The sequence below is a fragment of the Syngnathoides biaculeatus genome, chromosome 16 (assembly GCF_019802595.1).
Source record: "Syngnathoides biaculeatus isolate LvHL_M chromosome 16, ASM1980259v1, whole genome shotgun sequence".
Classification (NCBI taxonomy): domain Eukaryota; kingdom Metazoa; phylum Chordata; class Actinopteri; order Syngnathiformes; family Syngnathidae; genus Syngnathoides; species Syngnathoides biaculeatus.
The window spans coordinates 335139-348569 of NC_084655.1; the positions used below are offsets into that span (position 1 = coordinate 335139).

The following is a 13431-nucleotide window of genomic DNA, read 5'->3' on the forward strand; positions in this document are numbered from 1 at the left end:
ATTTGCTTGAGTCAACGAGGGGACATCGAGGCCACACATCTCACTCTCAAAGACAATTGTCCAAAGCAAGGATAATACTTTATCTGGATTTGTACAAATGCTTGATAAATGTATTTACAATAATTCTAACAATAGCGCACTGTTCACTGAGTCACTCCACAATGGCTCCACAGAAGCGTAATATCTGTCGTCTTTAATCATATCCAAAGGTTTTACTTTTTTGTTGATCGTCATCTTCCTCTTACTTCCTGTATCTTCATCACCGAATCCATTATCATACGCTAACACACACTCGTGCGTACTTCTTCACAGTTTTAATCATCTTTTTTTCACCATGGGTCCCAAGAAATTGATTGCCAGTGCCAGCGAGAATAAGATGAAAGTTGTTTTGTCCATCAAAACAATACAAGAAATCGAGAAATGTGGAAAAACACGTGTGCATGTGGCTTCATGCTGCTGCTGCTGCTCGACTTGAGAGGTTCGAAGTGGAGGTTGAACATGAAGTTGAGGAAATTCTTTTGCTTGGAAAGACTGAGGAGAACATTGACGAGTTGGTTCAGGAGCGCCTTGAGAATCTTATGACGGAGAAGCGAAAAGAGCTGGAGGCAATGCAACACATGACAATGCAGGAGGAGTTTGCGGCATAGAGAAGGCGGGAGCCACTATTCCATCAGCCAGAATAAATAAGTGTTGACGAAATTCCATGACATTTCCGAATCATCCAGAAAATGTGTTAACTGACTGGGCTGACCGTCAAAGGCGAACATTTGATTGGTACTTCTGGAAACATTGAAAGTTAATTTTAATGTTTGTTTTGAAGTCAAAGTTTGTGCAATTAATTAATTTCAGTGGAATTAAGTTGTGTGTGTGCCTCGTACTCTCTCTCCTCTATGATGCCTCATCACGCACCCTTCTCTTCGCATCGCTGCGCAACGCCAAAGGTAAATGAACATATTTCTGTATTATTCTTTACATTATGTACACTTCGAATGCTTATTTTTGGCATTGGGTTGCGAGGCTTGGAATGGATTAGGCTATTCACATGTAAAATGCGTTTCTACTTACCAAAGTTTCATGTTCCGAAACGAATTCCAGAATGGATTACAGCGAGTCCTCGGGTTAAAACGGTCTCGACCTTACAATGCCCATCTTCAGGCCGCCATTTTGTCTAAATTCAAGTTACATTACTAGCATAGGAATGAAACTCATGGACTCCCTGTCATTTCGTAAGTAGAGGTACCACTGTACTCATTTCAGTCCTGAGTCTAGCCTTCTTTCCAAATATTTCGTTGTGAATCTCGAGCTTTATTCCTCTATCATTTCCACGGCTCTGAACATAACCCTTGTTCTTAAATAGGGGCACCAGCACACTTTTCCTAGATTGCCCAGGCATGTCTTGCTCCGCAAGAATTCTGTTGAACAAGTTGGAGAAAAACTCCAAAGCCACCTCTCCCGGATACTTCTATACCTCCAAAGAAATGTCATCAGGACCAGCTTTTTTTCATCCTCTTTATTGCCCAACTTCCCCTTATTAATCTTCGCCATTTCCTGGTCCACCACACTTGCATCTTCTACTCTTCCTTCTCTTTTATTTTCCTGACTGATAAACCTTAAAACTGGGGTGCCCATACTTTTTTACCCCAAGATCTACTTTTCAACAGCCAGCCTCCTCTTGATTGAACGTGGGTGGGGGGCAAAAGAGAGACCGTAAATAGGAGACCAGCTTGCTAGAACGCGCTTTTATGTGCATGCGATTGACGTGTCTGTCACACCTGGATCAAGGAACAAGATGGATGATAAGCTGCTGACTTTTTTTTAAGAATGACCAAGTCCCAAAGATCTACCCACAACAAAAATGCGAAACAGATTTATTTTAAAGTACAGCAAAGCCTCAGTTATCGAATGTCTCTGTAATGGAACAAATCAGTTTTCGAATGAAAAATTTTCTGCTTCCGTTTTTGAACGAAAATCGGAACTCGAACGCCGCTGAAATAAAACGGGAAATAACATTGTGTGCAGCCAGACCAGCTGACCCATGACGTGCTTTGTTATGAATTCCCACGCCGCCGAAAAAAAAACGGGATATAACAATGCGTGAGGCGCAAGCAGCTGAGCCACCCACGACAGGTTTTCTTATTGTTTATTCTAACGCCCCCTGAAAAAACAAAACGGAAACGGAAATGACATAACGCGCGGTGCAATCAGTGCACTTTTGTTATTCTGTATAACTCAGCCTCTGCACACAAGACGTGTCCCGGTAGGGACTGTTGTTTGTCCCAAGTGATTGCGCATCAAAGCCATCTGTGTCAAGTAGAATGAAATCCATAATTTCGTCAAACTTTATCACCCCAATAAATCTGAATGTAGCAGAGCACTCCAAAATTTGAATGACGTCGTGATGAACTAGCTCAGAAATGCTCTTAAGAGACGGCAGAAACAAATGACAGATTCGTTTTTGTTAAAAGGGGGCGAGTCACTACCCCGGAAGACATTTGATACGTAGTTATAGAAGCATTTCTGAATTTTTGTTTTGTTTGGTAACTCGAGTTACGAATGTTTGTGTTACTTTTTGTAAAAAAAAAAAAATATATATATATATATAAATGCTCCCCCCCCTCATTATTGTTTATTTAAAGTTATTCTGCACTTTTGTTTATAAAAAAGGTTTACAAGGCTGGTGGCCAAGTCGCTACAGATAAGGCAATGCACTCCCAGCCTAGCGTACCATACTACGAAAGCATACATTTTAAGCAATAAGTAAATATATTTCTAAAATTATTTTATTATATAAAGTATTTAAACTATACATGTATTTCTACTATGCAGTTTATTATCAGGAAAAGCTAAAAAAATGCTTTCAAAAGTCAAATTTTTTAGGCTTGGAACACATTATTTCTGTTTCCATTCATTGTAATTGGAAATATCGATTCAGTTTTCGAACAATTCACTTTTTGAATTGTTTTCTGGAACGGATTGTGGTCGAGAACTGAGGCATAACTGTATATTGAGGATTGTTTATGTGTAAATGTATATTTGTGTGCCTTGCATAACCGCATGAGCCAATATTGCACAACACAACATAATTAACTATGAACATTTTTTGTAACCATCTGTGTTCACGATGATCACTAAACACCATATGAATCAAAATGCACACCTGGGCTGTGTCACTCATGTCAGTAGATTTGTCCAACTGCAGTGAGAAACACAATTGCCAATGTCCTTTGCTGTGTTAAGTTCTCAGCCATGGCTTCACAGCACCATGTAACTGTACTCCTTGACAGCTTGCAGAGCTTTTATTGAGGATATAATTTCATCCTTATTTTTAAAAGATCGGAACAATGAGTCAGCTGGTTCAATGAATGCCTCTTTCACCATCTCTTCGTCTTGGAAGGTCTTATTGTTATTAATGATGATGTGACTAACCCGGCACGATGCCTGATGCTTCGGTGGGGGCTTTCGCTGTTGAACTATGTTGTGTGAAAATTGACTGCAGTCCAGCCAAACTGGGATTTTAGTTTGTTCGGTTTTCTCATTCTAAACTCGCTTTTCGCTGTCGTATTTTACACGAACAGTTCGAAAATGCCAGTCCACATTTCCCTTCTTTGGTATTACAAAAGTATACTGGCAGATGAGGCAAATGCACTTTCAATATGACAGCAAAAAAGGAAGCATCCCATTCCGTATGAAAGTGATGTTTTTGTCTTCTTCCTGCAGCCATACTCATGTTTGATAAGCTTTCTTTACTTTTAAGAAAAAAGCGAGTGCTTAAAATAGCCTGTTTTGCTGTACTATCTGCCGTTGTTAGTACGTGCGCGGTGAGCTAAAGGTCAGAAAAATACACCTAATCGGCAAACGTCTTTTTTTTCCCCGCACGCCGTTTGTTTGTGATATTTTTAGATTGAATGCAAATGTCTTGGCGAAATACTGGTAATTAGCCAAGGTTCTCCCGGCAACATCAAAACGATAGAACTTTTTTATGATGGTCTGATATCGCTGTCCGGAATACGACTGTGTTTGGGTAACTGGGCATTGTGACAGAAAACAGTTTGAACATCAAGGGAAATGATTTGAGTTTGAAGAGCCATTTTGAATATTTCTTTAATAATGGTACTGGGTTTGTTATCTGAAAAAAATACAGGTATAGCAAGAGTCAAAATGTAAGCCACCTCTGAGTATATTCACAAGTTTTATGATTATGAAGGAAGACAGGGTAGTGGTACAATCCATGGTGGAGGCAATGCATTGTACATTATCCCAATTTCTTTATCTCACATCCTCTTGAGCTTTACTTGCATCTGCCTTGGTCTTGAATTTGAGTCCATGGCCTGTCAACCAGAGTGAAAACTTAGTGAACTCTTTAATCATCCAAGACAGTGATTCTCCTACTTTTACACCAAGTACCTTCTCTAAAAGTACTTTGCTCTCCAAGTCAACAAAAATGAACAATACTAAAATACAGTAGCCTAGTGGGCTCAAGTCTGAATCAGAAAAAAATTTCCTCATACGTTTAATATCAGTTAGCCACAGTAACATAATGCACATTTTGAAAATGAATATTACACTCAAATATGGGAAAATGAAGAACCCTACTGAACAATTGGATTCTCATAAGTTACATGAAAATTGTACCCAAATAAACATTTGAAATTAAATTTCAAATTTTCTATATTCAAATGATCGTACTTAAAAGTTAAACAACCGAAGTGTACTTAACAATTGTACTGGGAAAAACCAAAACAAAACCTGAAGCCATTATATCATTGTCCAATTTGAACATTTACTTCAGTGATTCCCGCACATACCACTTGAGGAGGCCTGCAAACCATCAGTACTCATAGTGCACTTCCAGAATCACTGACACATTTATTCAAACTAATATTTCTCTTCTTTATGAAGTATAAACATTGATTTATTTTCTTCTCATAGCTCATAACACAAATCATAGTATAGTAATTAATATTTCATCAGTACACTGACATGATATTTGAGAAGAATCTAACTAAAACTTTGGTCCAATTTAAACCTGACCAAAAATACATAAAAACCCCTTTGCCGAGAGAAAACCAAATCAAATGTCTAACGGGAACAAACACACCCACATAATGAGGTAAAAAAAATTGAGCTATTGCAACAACAAAGTAATGTGATGTTTTGATGTATTTGTATATACTGACTTAAACAGTTGGCCACCTCCTTGTAAGACTTCTTCTTACAGCAACCCCGACAAAGATTGAAGACACATTTATTTCCCTGTGAGAATGAAATAAAACATCTGAATTCTTGGCAGTTAATTTAAAAAAAAAATGTAATTTTGTCTGTCAGAAAATCAAGCTTGGCTGTCCAAAATGTTTTAATGCTAAACAATTAGTTCTGAGGTTATCATAATCACAAATTTTTTCTCCATTTTTAGTTTAAAAAAAATAGATTTACATAATTTGTCTGAAAAAGGAGAAAAGGACCTTGACAGGTTGGCTCGCCAGACAGACGGATAGAGATGGGAAGGATGTGCAGCAGCAGGTTTGGGTGGTTAAAGGGCTACTGTCATGGAAAATGGATGATTTTTAGTATGTTATTAATGAAAAAACATCAGCCAATATGGGCTCATGCTTTTTTTCCACCACAAAACATGATTTTGACGTGTACAGTTTTTTGTAACTCCCGTCATGAAAATCATCTCAAGGGATTTGTTTTCGAGAAGCAGGAAGTGACGTAAAGGACAGCGGCGCCCCCACATGTACTCGTTTGTTTCCACTAGTTTTACCTCCGGGAAGGCAGCTCGTTGTTCCTTTGTGTTAGCCAAAATGCCGGCTCATTGCATTGCTGGACATTGCTTGAACACTTGGGAGAATGGATTTACCCTTCATAAGTTAGGGTTAGGTTAGGTAGCGTGACCAACGTGATCAGTGCGATCATCCACTCTCAGTAGAGGTTAGGAATCAGTTTGTGACAGTGCATTGACAGTCTTCATGTTAGCGCAGCAGCGCCAACCACCACCACGACTCTTCGGCACAAGTACACATGGTGAGCTCAACGAACTGTCACTGGGTTCAAGAATAATGTCCAGCATGCACTGCACCCCCTTCCACACATTTCAGCTTTCTGTTCAGCTGGCAACTGTGTCAATTTTTCATCAAGGTGAGCCAACACATCAGAATTGCACAACTTTGATGAAGTTACTTGAAGTCACTTAAATCAGGTGTGCTCAATACATTGATCGATCGCGAGGCAGTCTTGGTCGATCATAGGATAGTTTAAACTAAAGATAGTTTAGTAGTGTGTAACACGCTAACTAGCAAAACAACATATAGTCACCAAACTCGAACAAATATTTTCAGCGAATGTTCCAGGAAATCCGTGTACTTGTCCGAAAGCAGCAGTATAAATGAAAAGCTCCGTCTGCATTCGACGACGTAATCCTTCTCTCAGAATATGACACAAGATCTGTGTCATATCGGTGGTGTCCGCGTACTTGTCCGAAAGCAACAGTATTAATAAAAAGCTCAGTCCACGTCCAAGCACGTAATCCTCCTCTCAAAACGTTACAAAAGATCTGCATCATATCGCTGTTAGCCGCCGTTGTGCGACATTAGCTCTGATGCGGAGGTGGTGTATGTAGTCCTTGATGACCAGAGCCACCGCTCGCTGGCAAGGTCAGAGTTCTTCCAGCTGTTTGTACTCCAAGGCAGCCTGTCACCCTACCTAGGACCTGTGCTGGCATCAGAGAGATGACTGGAAGGAAAGCAGTCGGATTCCAGAATGAAGCGGTCAGTGGTGGTGAGTGTTTTGACCTCCCACCTCTCATTGAATGTAACGAGATAATGAGCAAAAGGTCAGAAATTGCAACACCAGATGTTGACCTTCTGTCCACCCACTTAACGTCTGTGGCACCTTACCTCCCAAAGTTAGACACTGATGGTGAAATCTTACTGTTGCTGGAAAGAGACATGATCAGAGAACATAAGGTGAGACAAACGGTAAATGGCCTCAACAACGCACCTTTTGCTCAGCGCCTAGATTTAGGCTGGGTAATCGTTGCATGAAGGCAACAGCAATGTCCACAGTCCAACAACAGTCCATATCAACAATACAAATATCCTTCAGAACGGACGTCTGCCAAACCTCACTCCTTGCCAGAATCGCATCAACATGAAAGAGAACAATCTATGGCAGAGAGTCAAAACGTGGAATGCTTTCCTGTGTGCTCTAACGCATTCCCTTGAAAAAGAGGATAAGTGATGGCGGGGAGTCTACCGTTCATCCTCACGTGCCCAAACACTCCCATGTGCCAGATGAGCAAGAACTTGGTCACACTGTTTTTGAAAAGACAGAGAATGACAACAAATGCGCTATGTCATTGTAGGCTGAGGTCTCACTCGAAATCATGCAGAAAGAGTCCGACAAAAATGAACAAAGCAGCTGTGTTGCCCCTTGCCCTTTAGGACACCCAGACCACCACCTCTAAATAACCGTGATGAAGCCCTCTCCCGCCTCTCTTCCTTGCAATGTACAGTGAACAAGAGGCCGGAAATGAAGTTTGCTGCTTTCATGGAGAACGTTTTCACAAAAAAGCACGCAGAGGAAACACCCCTACTCTAGGAGAACAAAGAGTGCTGGTATCTGCCAGTCTTTGGAGCGTACCACCCCTAGAAACCAGGTCAGATATGGGTGGTGTTTGACTCCAGTGCCCAACACCGTGGACTTTGCCCTCAACAGCGTCGTCAACTCTGGCCCTGACTTGAACAATTCCTTTATCAGAGTGTTGATGAGGTCTCGCAAAGAACTTGTGGGGATAGCACCAGATATCCAACAAATGTTCTACAGCTTCGTGGTCCAAGAGGATCACAGCTTCCTGGTACAAGAGGATCACAAAAACTATTTACGATTTTCTCTGGCATAAGGGCAACGACCTGACAACCTTGACCTTGCTGAAAACTAAAGACCTGGGTCTCGAGGATGGTGAGCTGCCAACACAAAGAAGCCTTGGTCTGGGCTGGACATTAACATTGACACCTTTACGTTCAAGCCTGCAGGAGGTGACAAGCCCTTCACTCATCGCGGTGTGCTCTCCACGGTCAATAGTCTCTTTGACCCCTTAGGCTTCGTGGCGCCGGTGACGATCCAGGGAAGACCACTGCTCAGAGAACTGTCCTCTGACATCCAGGATTGGGACTAAGGCCTTCCTGAAGACAAGAGAAGGATTTGGGAGACATGGAAAGAATCGCTTCAGGACCTGAGCAGTCTCTACATCCCACGCTCCTACTCACAACAGTCCCTTTCCACTGCCAAGTACACTGAGTTGTGCCTGTTCTCTGAGGCAGGGTCTTCTATCTCTGGGGTCATGGTCACCAAAGAGGTGCAAAACCTCCTTGGTGGCAGAGCCCCAGGGGTGGATGAGATTCGCACGGAGTTCCTAAAGGCTCTGGATGTTGTGGGGCCGTCCTGGTTGACACGCCTCTGCAACATCACATGGACATCGGGGATAGTGCCTCTGGATTTGCAGACTGGGGTGGTGGTCCCCCTTCGGGTGTGTTCCAACTATAGGGGGAATCACAGACCTCAGCCTCCCTGGTAAGTGTATTCATCTGGAGAGGAGGGTTTGTCGGGATTTCGAATCTCAGATTCAGGAGGAACAATGTGGCTTTCGTGCTGGCCGTGGAGCAGTGTACCAGTGTGACACCTTTGGCAGGATCCTCGAGGGTGCATGGGTGTTCGTCCAACCAGTCGACATGTGTTTTGTGGACTTGGAGTTCAAGTATGTTGGGGTCTTGTTCATGATTGAGTAAAGAATGGAGCGGGAGATCGACAGGCGGATTGGTGCAGCGTCTGCAGTGATGGGTTGACTTTGATGACTTTGTATCGGTCTGTCGTGGGACGAAAGGTGCTAAGACGAAAGGAGACACACTCAATTTACCAGTCGATCGTGACCAAAAGAACAAGATCCCAGATAAGAATCATAATCAGCTTAATTGGCAAAGTGTGTCAAAACACAAAAGGATTTTTTCTCCGGCAGGGCTGACATTCAGAACAAAGGACAACGAAGTAACAAGAACAAAAGAACAAGAGACATTTCTGTTTATAGGGACTATCCCTTACAAGAGTCACAGATGTCCAAGATGTAATCTTCATTTCAAATAGGTAAGAGATAAGAGTGTGTCAAAGTCTCACAGTGTTAAGCTTGTAGTACTGTGTGCCTTTACCTATTTGCGGTTTTCGTTATAGTCCAGTGCAATGACAATTGTGCAAAGGGAGCATTGAAAGTGACGAATCGTGCGATAGTATACAAAATACATTACTAATATGAATACTAGTTGGACCAGAAGGATGTGAGGGTGTGTCCCAACAATGGCACAAGGCAGAAAATAGTAGGGTCGATGATCAATTGCCAGAGGGAAAAAACAGTTTGAATGCCTGCTAGTTTGTAGTTTGCATTGATCGGTAGCACTTTCCCGGCGGAAGGAGCTGGAAGAGCTGGAGGCCAGGATGTGGAGGGTCTGAAAGAATCCTGCCCGCTCTGGACCAAGTTCGAGTTGCGTGCAAGTCTTCAATCGTGGGTAGAGAGGTGCTGACATTCCGTTTTTTATTGTCCATTGTAGTCGGAGTTTGTCCTTTTTTGTGGCAGTCCCAAACCAGACTGTGATGGAGGTAGACAGTACTGATTGGATGACCGCTGTGTAGAACTGACTCAGCAGCTCCCATGACAGGCCGTGCTTCCCCAGAAGCTGCAAGAAGTACATCCTTTGCTGGGCTTTTTGAGGATGGAGTTGATGTTCATCTTCCACCTCAGATCCTTTGACAATGTAATTCGCAAGAACTTGAAGGTCTTGACAGTTGCCACAAGACAGTTGGACAGCGTCAGCTCTGGTGAAGGTTGCCTCCGACAGTCCACAATCATCTCGACAGTCTTTAGAGTGTTCAATAGGTTGTGTTGAGGTTACCACACCAAAGCTCCAGTCGATATGAAGATTCGTCACAGTCTTTGATGAAGCCGATGACCGTGGTGTCATCTGGAAACTTCAGGAGTTTCACAGTCGGATGCCATGAAGTGCAGTCGTTGGTGTAGAGCGAGAAGAGCAGAAGTGAGAAGACACAACCTTGGGATGCTCCGGTGCTGTTGGTGCATGTGGATGAGGTGGTGTCCCCGAGCCTTTATGGAATGATGGAACAGTTTTGGCCAAAAATGCAAATACAAATGTGACAGCTATTATGGAAGTGTGCATAAAGTGCACTGTTACTCATGCCCACCCGATCATAATTCAATAAATCCTACTGAATTTCAACTGAATGTTGTGAATACTCGACGTGGGGTGCTCCTGGTGATGACTTCAGTGGACTAAAATCATCATCTGTGTAATCTTAGTACCCAAATTGGAGCAGTATCGGTCGCGTTGAAGGTGCTCGGCCTAGTTTAGCCTAGCCTAGCTCGCCAACAATAAGACGAGTCAATTATCAAATATTTACTGAGGAGGAAAACATCAAACGCGAGTACCTACACGACCTGCAAAACCTATGTTTCGCATATAAAGAGGACCGTGACGACTTATAAAAAGTTCTGCAAGTGGAAATTTCAACTTAAACTTGCTTCTTGGCCGAGTCTAGTTTAGCTTGTTAACGAGACGAGTTTGTGATCAAATCGTTGTTGTTGAAGAAACATCAAACGTGAGTAACTACATAAATTGTACGACCTACACAACTTGTACTACGAGGACCGTGTGGACTTAGAGGAAATTGCATAAGTGGACTCAAGCTTCAACTACTTGAGTGAGAGCCATTGTGCTTTGAATCGCTTTCTTCCCCATATCCTTTAAATCGTCATATCCTTTATATTTCCAGACTCGAACTTTGCTTACCTACATAAACTTTTAACTAACTTTAACATGGACTAAGTAGTATGTGATTTGTGTACCTGATGTGTTGACTGTGTTTATTTGATTGCTTTTATTTGACTTCAACTTTAACATAAATTAGGTAGTATGTGAATTGTGTATATTATGTGCTGACTTTGTTTGATTTTTTGACTGCAGTCCAATAGGTAATGTGTAATGTAGATAATGTAGGTCGAAGACAAAAGAAGAGGAGGAAGTGGCTTGGTCAGCAGAAGAAGAAAAGGAATGCACAGACCCTACAACTGTGTGTCGGGACTTCGAATGTTGGGACGATGACAGGAGAAGCTCAGGAGTTAGTTGACATGATCATTAAGAGAAAGGTTGATATTTTGTGTGTCCAAGAGAGCAAGTGGAAAGGGAGTAAGGCTAGAAGTTTAGGAGCAGGGTTTAAATTATTTTACCATGGAGTAGATGGGAAGAGAAATGGAGTCGGGGTTATTTTAAAGGAAGAGCTGGTTACAAATGTCTTGGAGGTGAAAAGAATATTAGATCGAGTGATGAGGATGAAATTTGAAATTTAGGGTATTATATATGATGTGATTAGCGGCTGTAAGCCACAGGTAGGATGTGACCTCAAGTTGAAAGACAAATTCTGGAAGGGCATCCTGAGCATCCCAGACAAAGACAGTTATGATTGGTGCATATTTCAATGGTCATGGCATAGGAAACTGGCAATGAAGAAGTGATAGGTAAGTACGGCATTTACCAAAGGAACTTTGAGGGTCAGATGGTGGTGGACTTCGCAAAAGGGATGGAATTGGCAGTGGTGAACACTTATGTCCAGAAGAGAGTGGAACATGGAGTGACCTACAATAGCAGAGGTAGAAGTACGCAGGTGGATTATATTTTGTGCAGACGGGGTAATCTGAAGGAGGTTACTGGCTGTAAAATTGTGGTGGGGAGAGTTGTACTTCGACAGAATAGGATGGTGAGTAGGATGACTCTGGCAGCGGGTAGGAAGATTAAGAAGATAAAGGTAGAGCAGAGAATCAGGTGGTGGAAGTTGAGAAAGGAAGAATGTTGTGTGGCCTTTCGGAAAGCGGTGAGACAGGCTCTAGATGGACAGAAAGAGCTCCCAGAAGGCTGGAATACTACTACCAATGTATTCAGAGAGGCAAGCAGGAGAGTTTGGGTGTCTTCTGGTAGGAAAGGGGAGAAGGAGACTTGGCGGTGGAACCCCAAAATACAGGAAGTCATCCAAGGAAAGAGATTGCAAAGAAGAACTGGGACACGGAGAAGACTTAGGAGAGAGCAGAGAATCAGGTGGTGGAAGTTGAGAAAGGAAGAATGTTGTGTGGCCTTTCGAAAAGCGGTGAGACAGGCTCTAGATGGACAGAAAGAGCTCCCAGAAGGCTGGAAAACTACTACCAATGTATTCAGAGACGCAAGCAGGAGAGTACTTGGGTGTCTTCTGGTAGGAAAGGGGAGAAGGAGACTTGGCGGTGGAACCCCAAAATACAGGAAGTCATCCAAGGAAAGAGATTGCAAAGAAGAAGTGGGACACGGAGAAGACTTAGGAGAGGTGAAAGGAATACATTGTGATGCGACGCAGGGCAAAGGTAGAGGCGAAGGCTAAACAAGAGGCATACGTTATGTACACCAGGTTAGATACGAAAGAAGGAGAAAAAGATCCCTAGAGGTTAGCCAGACAGAGGGATAGAGAGGGGAAGTATGTGCAGCAAGTAAAGGTGATTAAGGATAGCGATGGAAATATGTTGACTGGTGCCAGTAGTGTGCTCAGTAGATGGAAAGAGTACTTTGAGAAGTTAATGAATGAACAAAATGAGAGAGAAGGAAGTGTAGAAGAGCCAAGCATGAATGACCAGGAAGTGGCAATGATTAGTAAGGGGGAAGTTGGAAAGGCAGTTGGTGATGATGACATACCAGTGGAGGTCTGGAAGCAATTTGGAGAGGTGGCTGTGGAGTTTTTGACCAACTTATTCTATTGAATACTAGCAAGAGAGAATAGGCCAGAGGAATGAAGGAGGAGTGTCCTGGTCCGCATTTTTAAGAACAAGAGCCATGTTCAGATCTGTGGAAACTATCGAGGAATAAAGATGATGAGCCACACAATGAAGTTATGGGAAAGAGTAGTGGAGGCTAGACTCAGGACAGAAGTAAGGATCTGCGAGAAACAGTATGGTTTCATGCCTAGAAAGAGTACCACAGATGCATTATTTGCTTGAAGATGCTCGTGGAAAAGTACAGAGAAGGTCAGAAGGAACTACATTGTGTCTTTGTAGACCGAAAGAAAGCCTATAACAGAGTACCAAGAGAGGAACTGTGGTACTACACCCGCAAGTGTGGTGTGGCGGAAAAGTATGTTAGAATAGTGCAGGACATGTATGAGGGCAGCAGAACAGCGGTGAGATGTGCTATTGGTGTGTCAGAAGAATTTAAGGTGGAGGTTGGACTGCAATAGGGATCCGCTCTGAGCCACTTCCTGTTTGCGGTAGTAATAGATCGACTAACAGATGAGGTTAGACTGGAATCCCCTTGGACCATGATGTTCGCAGATGATATTGTGATATGCAGTGAAAGCAGG

At 42.6% G+C, this 13431-nt stretch overlaps 1 protein-coding gene across 7 annotated transcripts in view; it reads right to left on the reverse strand.

Moving 5' to 3' along the window:
• Positions 1 to 4084: 4084 nt before the first annotated feature.
• Positions 4085 to 13431, reverse strand: part of dus1l (dihydrouridine synthase 1-like (S. cerevisiae)) — a 90602-nt gene continuing 81255 nt past the window's right edge. For 4 of the 7 annotated variants that reach the window (XR_009798953.1, XR_009798954.1, XR_009798956.1 and 1 more), the window contains 3 exons: positions 5463 to 10147; positions 5178 to 5253; positions 4271 to 4328 (listed from right to left, as the gene is read on the reverse strand). Coding sequence is in view for 1 of the 7 variants with exons in the window: in XM_061847342.1 (XP_061703326.1) it covers positions 4267 to 4328; positions 5178 to 5253 (138 nt within the window). In the remaining 6 variants the exon portion in view is untranslated. Of the gene's footprint in view, positions 4329 to 5177; positions 5254 to 5462; positions 10148 to 11592; positions 11694 to 13431 lie in introns of those variants that run through there. The other 3 variants (XR_009798955.1, XM_061847342.1, XR_009798952.1) reach the window with 3 other exon arrangements.